The sequence below is a fragment of the Schistocerca serialis genome, chromosome 4 (assembly GCF_023864345.2).
Source record: "Schistocerca serialis cubense isolate TAMUIC-IGC-003099 chromosome 4, iqSchSeri2.2, whole genome shotgun sequence".
Taxonomy (NCBI): domain Eukaryota; kingdom Metazoa; phylum Arthropoda; class Insecta; order Orthoptera; family Acrididae; genus Schistocerca; species Schistocerca serialis.
The window spans coordinates 917,087,297-917,100,926 of record NC_064641.1 but is presented as its reverse complement, the minus strand read 5'-3'; the positions used below and the strand labels follow the sequence as shown (position 1 = coordinate 917,100,926).

The following is a 13,630-nucleotide window of genomic DNA, read 5'->3' as shown; positions in this document are numbered from 1 at the left end:
GGCTATGGCTGAAGAGGAGCACACATATTCAATTTATTCTTGTGTGAAAGTGAAATACTTTTGGTGTTATTGACGGGTAGGTGTCTAGGTGTCAGCTAAGCCACCTAATTAGAAATTACTTTGCACATGTTCACACCTTCATTCCATGAAGTTTAAGTGCTGTAGCTCAAATGTAAATGTTTGATAACGTGGGCATTAAGACTGCATGTTTACGTACTTGGTGACAATGAAAGATGTAAGGAAGATGGTGAAACCTGCAAATAGCATGTAACTTGCTTCTAAATAGCTAAAGGAGCTGACCAACTCAACATCCCTATCAAATTTATGGATTTTCATCAACCCAGTTTCATGGCTCCACTCTGTGTTATACTGTGTAATTATTTTTGATTTAGCTAAAGAGATTGGGACATAATCTAATAACCAGAATGTGTTACCATCTCTCCTATCTATGCTAATGAAACTCTTTACCTCTAGATCAAGTGTCATCCCTGTAATATACATTAGGATTTTAGGCTTGGACACAGACAGATTTAATTAGTTAGTTAGTTATATGTTCAATGTATCAAAGGAAAAATGATATACAGGTATAAGATGTGAGTTAGTAATTCCTACTCAACATCTTTTACACATTACAGTAATAGAAATTCTTCTGTGGAATAGGAGTTGCCAAAGAGAAACTTTCTCAGTTTGTTTTCAAATTTTACTTTGCTGTCTGTCAGACATCTTTTTATCACTGTATATGTGATCAAAAATATTTGTTGCAGCATTGTGCACCACTTTTTGTTTTAAAGACAACCTTAATGTGGAGCAATGAATGTCTTTTCTGCTTCTGGTGTTGTAATTATGTACATTACTGTAGCAGATTATTTACAACAAACTTCATGAGGGAATAAATATACTGTGAGGCAGTAGTCAGGAAGCCCAGTTTCTTTCTTAAAGATGAGTTACTCCAGAACATTATTCCATATGACATTAATGAATGCAAATATGTAAAATATGTGAACATACTGAATTGTCTCTCCCAAAGATTAACAATGATTCTAAATGCAAACGTGGCTGAAGTAAGTAGTTTTAGGAGTTTCAGAATGTGCCTCTTCAAATTTAAACTCTCGTCAATATGGACATCTAAGAATTTTGAAGTTTCCACCCTATTTATTATTTCCTCACCATTTGTTACATTCATTATTTGTCTAGTACCCTTAGATGTGCAGAACTGAATATGTTGTGTGTTTTTAAAACTGATCATGAGACCATTCACTGAAAATCAGTCAGTGATACTTTTAAGTTTATCATTTCTTCTGTTCCTGTATGTATGCTTGGATTGATTGAAATACTAGTGTCTTATGCAAAAGGAATTAATTCTGCTGAGGTATATTAGATGCACTCTCATTTACATATGTGAGGAGCAAAAGTGGACCTAAGACTGAAACTTGGGAAACCCCATACATGATTTCTCCCCAGTCAGAATTATGTCTGCAGGTTGTATTGGTTGAACTATGAAGTACGACTTCCTGCATTATTTTGGTTACATATGACATTATCCACTGATTGGCTAAACCATCAATCCCATAAAACTTCAATTTATCTTGAAGAGTACTCTGATTCACACAGCAAGTGATTTAAATAGGTCATAGAAAATAGAAACTGGCACTATTTTATTATTTAGTGCTTATAAAATGTGGAGAGTGAACATGTAAATGGCATTCTCAGTAAAGCAACCCCTCTGAAACCCAAACTTTGATTTGCTGCGGGTACTATTGTTGCTAAGGTGAGACACTATTCTAGAACACATCACCTTCTTAACGGTTTTAGGAAATGATTTCAGCAATTAAACAGGTCAGTAGTTATTGACATCTCTTTTACAACCTTTCGTAAAGAGGGGTTTAACAATGGCAAATTTCAGTCTCTCTGGAAAAATGCCTTGCTATAATGATGCATTACATATATTGGGTAGACAAGGCTTATTACGAGAGAACAAATCTGTAGCACTGTATTGGAAACACCATCAAAACTATATGAGCTTTTATTTTTGAGAGAATGAATGATTTTCTTAATTTCAGAAGTAGAAGTTGGTGATACATTCATATGATTAAATTTTATAAGAGCTACTTTTTTAACATACTGCTGTGATTTTTCTCTTTAATTGTTTGTCCCTATACCTTCTACTATATTGAAGAAATTATTACTAAATACAATTGCTACCTGTGTCCTTCCATTAAGTTCATTAGTGATGTTATCTTGTTCTGTGGCTGGTTGTCCTGCCTCTCATTTCACTGCATTCCATATAGCCTTAAGTTTGTTGTTGGAATTATTGATTTCTGGCATTATGTGCAAGTTCCTTGTTTTTTAATAACCTTTCTTAGTAATTTAGAGTAGTTTTTGTAGTGTGCAACTACTTCAGGATCCCAGCTTGTTTTTGATAAAAGATATCTGTCCCTTTTCCTTTCACAAGATATTTTAATCTCCTCCATGGTTTATACATGGCTGTTTATTGTCCCTTCTCATTAGGTTGAGTGAAAAGCTACTTTCAAATAATGATATGAATGTATCATGGAAAAGTTTAAATTTTGTGTTAGCATTTGCTTAATTATAAATTTTGTCCCAGATCATCTCCTATAAACTATTCTTAAAATCATTCATCTCTCAGTCATGAATTATTCTAACTGATTTCCACTGGGTAGTATCCATACTGTAAGGCACTTTATCCTAACTAACTGTGCATCATCATTAGAGGGAATATTTGTTATTAGGTAAACAGTTATTTTTTAGTTCCAAGGAAAGTACAAGGAATATCAGACAGCCCTACCAGGAAGTATGTCATGCAGGAAGATTTTATTTGCACCAAAGTAGACTGTACTGATTGTCAAGGTTAGGTTCATAAATAAAGGTTGCAGAGATGAACTCTGACATAACATTGTTGATAGTGGCTTATTTTCTACCCAGTGTCAAATTTCAAGCATTTGTTTCATAGATCATTGTTTAATAAATTTGCTGACTTGCTATGTTAGGCTTGACACATATTAGTAGATACCTTTGAGATAGTTCATAAATTCCATTCTTTCAAAAAATTTTCCACTCTGTCTGAGATGTGAGAATCATTCTTTTTATAACTTGGACTTTTTACCTCCTTTACTGATCACAATATGAACTGATGTATACACATTACTTGTACCCTGTATATTCTCATCAGAAATGCCCTCCTTCAGAATAAGTTTAGATAATGCCACTTTATTACTCTGGGTAACTTTGTGGTGAAGTTGGCAATGACAAAAACATTGCATAAAGAGACTGACAAAAGTAAAGGAGCTGTATTTTGCTTAAATGTCATGCAAGGATAGTAAATACCAAGGTTTAATATAAGACAACTGCCAGTTGCTTCTTCCTAATGACTGTAGCCATTTTTTCTGGCGTGATTGACACCTGAAAATGCATTGCTGCAGTAGTCTATTATTGCTTATTGTAAAGAAAAATTTCAATTGCAGAAATACATGTAATTTAAAAAAGGAGGAGGGGAGAAACTCCAGTTTCATTGTTAAATGACTAAACTGTGAACACCGTCTGGGAAATTAATTTTTTGGTTCTTACTGATAATCTCAAACTGGTATGTAAATTTTACTGAGTATATCTTGCCATCACTTCTGATTAAAAAAAAAATAGTTTGTTGCATCTCCAAACTGCTATTTATTGAAACACTGCAACAGGAGACACATTTTGTCTCTCACCAGATTGCCATAATAATTGGAATACCAGGATAGAAGAATGTAAGTTGTAATTATCAATATTTATTAATTACAGTTTGTGTGTTATCTGCAGTTTCTGGTATCCAATTTGTTCGTGAGTTTCCATAAACATCTTGACTGACATATACTTCTTCCACTAATTCTCATCTGTCTGTGAGCAAGAAATATTTCTACAGCTTTCTTCACCTAAGCTCCATTTCTCTCCATTACAAGCAAAATGAAATGATAATTCACTGATCTGCATTCGCAGGGGTAATGGTGTAACTACACTCACACTGCTTGACATCTTACTGACAAGTACACGATGTCTATCTAAGCAGCCCACAAGAATACTACCGTGCACCTATAAGTTTCTTGATATGCTTTATGTAACTGGTTAGTGGCTACAGTCATTTTTCCAGTGTACTGCATAATCTTTGATGGCAATCACATTTCTTGGCCACTGAATTTTTTAAAGAATATGATTTATTGACATAGGTGATGCTAGCATTTCTTGTTGAAGTTATTGATTAGTTAGCTGTACTTTACAACTGAAATGGGTTTCAGCTAAATCATAACATGGTGGACTTGAAAAAAGTCACACAGTTTCTCCATGGTAATTTATTCTTCTCTTCATCTTCCTATTCCACAGTTTACTCACTTAATTTAGTATGTTCCTTTTTCTACAGCTCTTAGGCTTCTCTATCATTTTACAGCTTTGACTGTGACTCCCTAATTCCACTCATCTCTGAGTTTCCATTTATTAAATTTTGTAATAAAGCACCAGTTCTTAAAAGAAAGTAAGAATGTGCTATGCTTTCATTTCTGCAGTGAGCGGGTATCAGAGGATCTGCAGGTGTCTGGCCGACAGCAGGGCCTATCTATTACCTTGCTTGTCCTGGTGCTTATTATATCACCCATCATAGTTCTGCTTGTCCTCAACGCCACACGTACCATACAGGTGAGCTACAGCAATTTCCTGACAGCAAGGGAATTTGATGTGTGGCTAAACTTATTTTATGCATTTCTAAGTTTGTCTTCACAAGCTTCTTGAGGAGAGCTCAGGAGCAAGATCATATGAATGACTGCTGTCTGTCCTCACCTTTGTTGTTGTGTCTTTCTCAACCTGGGGTTCCTTGAGTGACTTGCCCAACTCTGTTTTAGTATTTTCCATACCTTTCATTTCCTCCCACTCTCCTTTTAGCTGTGAAAAAATAAATCCTTGCTTCCAAAGTCTTGAGATTTTCAGTTTTTTTTTTCTTTATTTTTTGCACTTGAGCTTGTATGACAGTAAGTAAAGATTATGTATGTAAGGGGTATCCGAGAAGTTCAACGGTCCACCAAATACCAGTGGAAATCTGTGTCATGCACCACTCCTCATAGAAAGCTGTATCTTACCTTATCTAGGGTAGAGAAAGTTATGATAACTGCCTTGTTATACATATTCTTCACTGGTACTATTACACAGCATTCTCAGTCACAATAAACCAGTCATCCAGTTGAACAAATGGCCATTGCCAATTAATATTCAAGTGTAAAATAGACTGCCTAGTTACAGAGCATGCCAGTTATCACAATACACTTACTTGCAACAGCTATATTACAAAGCATGCCATGTGCATCCTCCCATTTAGTGGGAGCTTCTTTGAAATAAACAGATAGAAACTGTGTCTATGGCATGTCCAATAATGTTACAGCTGTCCTGCTTTAAACCTCACCTAGTTCTTTCATTCTGCCTCCCTGGCCTGCCCTTTGTAGTGTTCTGCTGATGCTCCTCCATGGCTCCTTTTTTTCTATTCAGATCCTCTCATCTTTGTCGTTCACTTCATGCTCAATGAGTTTTTCCAGTCCATGCATTATGCACTATTATTCTATATTACTGCATCTCCTTATTTTGTTGTGTCATTTACTGCTTCCCTGTTTTGTAACCCTCATCTTCACCATGCAAAATCTTCCCTTCCTTAACTCTCCAATGTGAGCCACCTCTATTCTTCTACAGCCATACTCTGTTCCTCGACCTCTCTTCACTCTGAGAAACCTTCCAACTTGTTCTTCACTCCATGGATTCCAACTTCCCAGTCTTCTCAATCAAAACAACTATTAATTCCTGTTACATTATGGCATCAGAAGTGTCCATGTAAAAGAAATTTATCTCTGTGCTTGGAATAAGAACAGAAGATAGAAATCCAGCAGTTTTCTATTTTTGTGCCTCCTAATCTGGACTTTGTCTTGAAGTCCTCTCTGTCATATACTACATTCATCCATGGATCTTTGTTAGGGTAATAATTAAGATTGATGAGCAAGGCAAGGCCTTATGATAGGTTCTCAATAAGAATTGATTTGTTGTGGCATTGGTTTCCTTGTGTCTTTCATTTATGCATGCACACCAGCAGATAGCATGCATGCAAACAGTTATTAACTGCTCATTTGTTTTATGAGCAGCACCTGTAAACAGTTGTGTCTTAAAAACTAAAGCATTAACTTCCATACAGTTTTAAGCTCCCTGCCAACATGTATTATAATAGGTGAAAGAAGACATATACAAAATTCTCGGATGCCCTGTAACTGTACGTTAACTACTTGTGAATTGATTTTGATAGTTTTCATGTTCTTATTCAGACAGCAGAATTTTTAATAGGAAAACTTTTTTCTCTACACATTTGCATGCTAAACATTAAGAAACATTAATATGAGGTGTACTGTTGCCATCCTCTAGCTCTTAACTATATTTGTAATTAAATATAAAGTAAAAGAGGTACATCAGTAAACAAATAACAGAAAATTCAAGTGTATTGTAGGAGCACCTACAGAAATTATTTGCATATATCATCTGGAAACACATATCAGAAAAGGATTACATAGTATTTCTTGGTTTCTCATAAATAACTTCATGTTAACAGAATCTTCCATTGGTTTTTGGCAGAACAACATTATAATAAATTAAAAGCACCAGTTTGTTTTTGTTCTACAATATTACTTTTATTGTGTTAACCACTTTTCAGCCTACAAGGCCATCTTCAGACATTTACTGAGTATTGTTACCAAAGAAGTTACAATGTTTGCAAATAACAGTGGAAGAGAAGTAACACATCTAGACTGAAGCAGAAACATACAGTAAGTAACATCTTTGACAGTGTGGTGGTAATGCAATGAAATACATAACAGTTTCTCTTAATAAACAAAACTAATAAAATAAAATAAAATTAGTACTTGACAAGGCTACATCAAGAGGTATAAAACATGGAGAGTTACACACAAACAAGGTAAAAGAAGAAACAATTATCAATGCAACTACAGAATACATAAGGAAGTCAAGCAATATCAGTAAGATAAACAGAAATAAATAAATGCAGGAAAATGGAGACGTTTGAGGGAACATACACTAAATGTAATCTTTGAGAGTGTGGTAGTACTGCATTTTAACATTAACATTATATTCAAAACAGTGGCTATGTAACAGTTTGCATTAAATAAATGAACAAAGTAAAATATGAACAATGTTTGATGAGACAGCTACAAGAGGCGTTAAACATGGACAGTAATACAAGTACCAGTTAAAAGAAAGCCTTAACTATTGAAATACAGAATAAAATTGACAACTTCAATAAAACAAAAGAACTTAATGAATACAGGAAAATGGGAATATGTAGGTACAGACAGTGTGGAAAGTAATGAACAACAGAAATGATTATTTAAAGTTTAGCAGAGTGGAAGTGTTGAGCTGTGTCTGATCATTTAGGATTAGATCTGGACTGTGAGCAAGATGTTTGTTAATTTCCAGGGCTTCCAACAGGTTGAGTTTATGGCCTTTGTTTGCTAAGTGAAGTACCTGAGGCACTGGCTGGCAGTTGTGAAACTCATTCAGTACATGCTCAACTTGCAGGCTTTCAGTGATTTGGCAACAATCTGTGTTACCTCACCTAGAACTGGTAGTGTGGACCATTTCTTGCAGACAGTGGATGAGGAAGCAGATGGGGGGGAGGGGTGGGGGAGGCATAGAGGAGGGGTATAATTTTCCATTTTTGGTTCCTGTTCAATGAGAGCTGGACTGTAAATTTTAAATTTTATTGTAACTAACTCTGCTTTAAAATCATCTCTGGACATGGGGATGGAAATGAGATGGTGTACCATTGAGTGGAAAGCTGCATGTTTGTGAGATATGAGCAGTCATGAGCAAGAAGGTATTACTGTGTCTGTAGTTGTAGTTTTTCTATAAATTTTGAAATAATGTGTGTGTGTACTGACATCAATGGTGAGATCTAAGAAGTTCATGGATTTGTTGCAAATCACAATTGTGAACTGAATATTTTTATGTTGACTGTTTAGGTTTTTCAAAAATGTGTTGAGTTGTCTTGTAGTACAAGTTGGCTGAAATATTTATGGACCATTTTGAACAAAATTTTCTAAAACCAGAACTTTTGAGTGCAAATATCAAATACTGGTGTAGATATGTAGATGATGTCCTGTGTATGTGGACTAGTTATAAGACAAATTATACCCCACCTGCTTCCCCATCTTCTGTCTGCAACAAATAGTGTACACAACCGTTTCTAGGTGAGGTATCACAGGTTGTTGCCAAAGCACTGAAAGCCTGCAAGTATAGGCTTTCCTACTATGTTAAGAACACGACAGCCCAGTGTATTTTTAATAGCAAGGATAAGATCCAGATAATGGCCAACAGTGGGATAAACAAAATCACCTGTTCTGACTGTGCCAATTTTACATCGGTCAGACAGTTATAGACATAGCAGCTAAACTGACTGAATATGAAGGCAGCTGGGGCTTTCAGAATTCTGTCTCCACATTTGCTGAGCACATACTGAGTGAGTTTCACAACTGCCAGCCAGTGCCCCAGGTACTTCACTTAGCAAACAAAGGCCATAAACTCAACCTGCTGGAAGCCCTGGAAATTAACAAACATCTTGCTCACAGTCCAGATCTAATCCTAAACAATCAGACACAGCTCAACACTTCCGCTCAGCTAAACTTTAAATAATCATTTCTGATGATCATTACTTTCCACACTGTCTATTCCTACATATTCCCATTTTCCTGTATTCATTAAGTTCTTTTGTTTTATTGAAGTTGTCAATTTTATTCTGTATAGACTGTAGTCTCAATAGTTAAGGCTTTCTTTTAACTGGTACTTGTATTACTGTCCATGTTTAACACCTCTTGTAGTTGTCTCATCAAATATTGTTCATATTTTACTTTGTTCATTTATTTAATGCAAACTGTTACATAGCCACTGTTTTGAATGTAATGTTAATGTTAAAATGCAGTACCAGCACACTCTCAAAGATTACATTTAGTGTATGTTCCCTCAAACATCTCCATTTTCCTGCATTTATTTGTTTCTGTTTATCTTACTGATATTGCTTGACTTCCTTATGTATTCTGTAGTTACATTGATAATTGTTTCTTCTTTTAGCTGGTTGCCTAGAAACAGTTGTGTACACTATTTGTTGCAGACAGAAGATGGGGAAGCAGGTGGGGTATAATTTGTCTTATAACTAGTCCACATACACAGGACATGTGTGTATATAAGCATTTATACCTCCTGATGCAGCCTTGTCAAGTACTAATTTTATTTTAGTTTATTAGTTTTGTTTATTAAGAGAAACTGTTATGTAGGCATGCTGTTCCTGTTTTGTGTTAAATTTTTTAAAGTTTAGCGGAGTGGAGGTGTTGAGCTGTGTCTGATCATTTAGGATTAGATCTGGACTGTGAGCAAGATGTTTGTTAATTTTCAGGGCTTTTTATTTATTTACTGTTCAATTTTTTACTTTTTCATTGCATTACCACCACACTGTCAAAGATGTTACTTACTGTATGTTTCTGCTTCAGTCTAGACATGTTACTTGTCTTCCACTGTTATTTGCAAACATTGTAACTTCTTTGGTAACAATATTCAGTAAATGTCTGAAGATGGCCCTGTAAGCTGAAAAGTGGTTAACACAATAAAAGTAGTATTGTAGAATGAAAGCAAACTGGTGCTTTTCATTTATTATAACTTTTTGTGCACTTTGCACATGTTCATTATATATCACAATTTTAATTCTAAGGAGAAATCAGTGTCTTAATACAAAAATATAAAAGTGTAAATGTTTTGTACTTTATGAGTGTCTGTATTCTCAAAATTATGAATATTGTTTCCATTATATGTAACAAGAAATGGCAGAAGGCTAATCGCCTGAACAAAATCCAGGTAATGCATTTAAGTATGATAAATACAAGGCCACATAATTTAGGAATGCAGAATATATTAAGTTTCGCTTACACAGATATATCAACATCCACACAATCAATGTTTTAGAAAATGAATACCATGTAGCTTATATGACTCCATTTAATGTGCAATTAATAGTCGTTTCATTTATCTTGTTATAGCATTTTGTAGTACACTGCATGGTATTCATAAATTTCTGTTCATAATGAGTATCAAATTGTGGATGTATATATCTTTATTAAGATATTTTGCATCTCTGTTTTAACAAAGTTGAGTCTTCCGTGGTCATGGTTGCTTCTTTGTCAACCTTGTTGAATTGAAACAGTGCAGTTGAGTTAACTAAACCATGTAGATCACACACATAAAGTTTCGTTTTGGCAAAATATGTACTTTACGTAAAACACAGTTAACTGAGAACACAGAAAGAAGATTGCATTTAGGCCAAATTATGTATAAAACATAACAATATTTATTATTTTGTCCATTCACTAGAACCACTGTTGAAAAACTCTCCCAAGGAATATAGTGGATGTTGTTTCAAGCCCTGAGCAATTTTTTTCCGAAGTAATTCAGGTGGCAGGGATTTCACTTCTGGAGGCAGTTGATTGTACATTTTTAGGGTGACTGTTGGAAAGCTGTCTTGTGTACTTGATAGGTGACACCTTGGCACTTCAATGTTCCTCGTACAGTAAGTGTCATGATTATGTATTTCTTGTCTTATGCTAAAGTTCCTTTGATTTTCTTTTATATAAATGAGGCAGAAAACACATACTTGCTAAAAACAGTCTTTATGCCTAGCCTGGTGAAAATAGGCTTACAGTGGTCCAGTCTTTTGCTAGCGGATATGACCCTGATGGCTTTTTGTAATAGCAACACATCTTTGCAGCCTGAGGAGTGTCTCCACAACAACAGTTCATGGCAGACTGTTGTGAGAAACTGGTCAGTTATTACCCTCTTCAGCTTCCTCGGGAGGTATATCACATGAGAAAGTTTGGTGCATACATATGCAGTGTGGTCGTCCATGGAGAGTTTGCTGTCAATCTTGAAGTCCAGTAGTCTGACAGTCTCCATGTTTTCTTGCTCTTCAATGTTGGTTAGACTGCATATCAAATGTTGGTTTTTTTTTTCAATGGTCTTCATTTTATTTATGATGAACCATTCATTTATTTCTTCAAACGTCAAATTTGATGCACCAAGAGCTGCTGCAGCTGTATGTCCTTTGGCAATAAGGGTAGTGTCATCTGCAAACTGCAACATTTGACTATTACAGCTCATATCATTGGCATATATGAGGAATAGGAGAGGTCCTAAGACTGATCTTTGGGGCACTCCATGTACCAGTTTTTGTTCAAGAGAAGTTGCTCCGCGCACTGATACTACCTGCTATCGGTTTTCCAAATAAGATTGGAGTGTTGATAGAACAACACCTCCAACACCATAGCATCTTAACTTGGCTACTAGTGTTGTGTGTGAGATGCAGTCAAAGGCTTTCCTGAGATCACAGAGTGTCAGTGCCACACACTCTCTCTCTTCAAAAATCTGTCGGATCATTTTTAATAAGTCCAGTGTGGCTGTCACTGTTGATCTCCTTTTGCGGAATCCGTGCTGTGTGTTTTGGAATAAGTTGTTTTCCTCAAAGTAATTCAGTACCTGGCAGTGCATCACAGACTCAGTAGCATTGGGTAGTACTGGTACCACTGATATTGGTCTGAAGCTGGACACCTCGCATGGATCCCCCTTCTTATATATTGGTACTGTGCGCGCCAGTTTAAGGAAGTCTGGGAAGACAACAGAAGATAGACATTTGATTATTGCTATGGCTAGTGGCTGAGCTAATTCTGTAATAATTTTCTTTAGCAGTGTGCAGGACATGCCATAGATGTCTACACTTTCTGAGTGTTTGTAGGAGTTCACAATTTTCATCATGTCTTCAGGGTATACTTCCTTCCAGTTTTGAATACTGCACCTATCTAGTAACATTTACAGCCTGCCTTCGTTCTCCTTGATAGTAGTGATGAAATGTTTAGAAATGGACTTCATGTGATACCCAAAATGGGACTCCATCCAGGTCACTGCTACTCACAACTGAGTTGATTAGAGTTTGGTCCAAGACATTTCTATGTCTCTCAGGGGGTCCCAGTCAAGTTCAGTAGGACTGAATTGCCAAATTTATGGGTTGTATGGCCAGAGCAGAAGACAAACAAATAGACGCACACAGGTTGTTGTTTAGCATTGGATTGGTGAGGTGTTTTATGTATTTTAGCGTGTCTACTGTTACAATCCACAGGATGCAAAGGTGACCTTTCTCACAAAACATTGTAGTCAGTGGTAGTTTACTTGAGTGACAGCAGAATTATTTAAATGAAATAGTTAAAGAGTCCTAAATCAATGGAGTGTGGAAAGTTCAGCAGCTGCATGATGTTGGAGATGGAGTGTCCCATGCTTCAGGCATCTGCAATCTGATCACTGTAAAATGCACTGATATCAGACATGTTGATGAATATGTAATCATGTATCAAACTGACTGTCATTATATGGCTTCAGGACATCTCCACACTGGATTCACATTCGGGAGGACTATGGTTCAATCCCGCGTCTGGCCATCCTGATTTAGGTTTTCCGTGATTTCCTTAAATTTCTCCAGGCAAATGCCGGGATGGTTTCTTTGAAAGGGCATGGCCAACTTCCTTCCCTAAACTGATGAGACCGATGACCTCACTGTGTGGTCTCCTCCCCTCAAAACAACCCCAAACAGGACATGTCATTCATGTGACATGCTAAAGTCTTTGGTTAATTTCTTTTTTCTTTGACTTTAAGAAATATGTTATTGTTCAAGGCACGAAATGTTTTGAATAGTGAGTCTCTTATTTTATTGTGACAAAGGAATATGTCGGTAGAAGTTTTTTTTTTTCCATTTGAGCATTTTTACACTTAGTGCAATGAGTTTTTGGCTACCGTTAGAGACAACAGATTAGCTTTTGGCTGGTTAATACTACATTCATTATTGACAGCAGCAGTGCAACCATAGATTTGGCTGTTTTAAAGTTACCAGCTGATTGTTGATAAATTGAGAACTTTTTACCATCAGATTGTTGGTAAACTGGGAACTTTTTATGAATTTATCTAAATTGGAAAACAACAATAAACAAAGAAAAAAATAAAGATTTCTGTTGATATGTTAGCTTTTATTTTTACCATACTTAGTTTTCTACATTTTCACTCCCAGTTTTCTAATTTTGATTTAATGAATAAAACATTATTGATAGTAGCTAAAATGACAAACTTTTTATCTTTAATAAAAGATCAGGAAGTTAAGGAAACCTTTTCCATGAATTTATTACAGACATTTGCTGAAACCCTGATAAAGAGGACACAGGAACTACGTAGTGAGAAGCGCAAAAGTGATCGGCTCCTATTCCAGATGTTACCACCTCCTGTTGTCAGACAACTGCGGCAACAGAAACAGGTAATTGGCAAAACTTATGCTGACAGAATAATAATGGCTTATGGTCATGGAACAATGAGATTTTCATTTGCATACATTTAAAAAAAATTGAAACTAAGTAATTGAGGATGTTGAAATATTTAATATAGTGTTCTAATTATTGGATATAATTAGAAGCGTACATTGCATAGTAAATGATCTGACATTTGTATTTATAATGATCAAAACTCTGCCTTT

The 13,630-nt window shown here is 35.7% G+C and overlaps 1 protein-coding gene across 1 annotated transcript in view; it reads left to right on the top strand.

Annotated features, from left to right (window-relative positions):
• Window positions 1–13,630, top strand: part of LOC126474841 (atrial natriuretic peptide receptor 2-like) — a 192,609-nt gene that overhangs the window by 101,695 nt on the left and 77,284 nt on the right. The window contains exons 4-5 of the mRNA XM_050102319.1: window positions 4,551–4,680; window positions 13,292–13,414. Of these exons, the coding sequence (XP_049958276.1) occupies window positions 4,551–4,680; window positions 13,292–13,414 (253 nt within the window). The remainder of the gene's footprint in view (window positions 1–4,550; window positions 4,681–13,291; window positions 13,415–13,630) is intronic.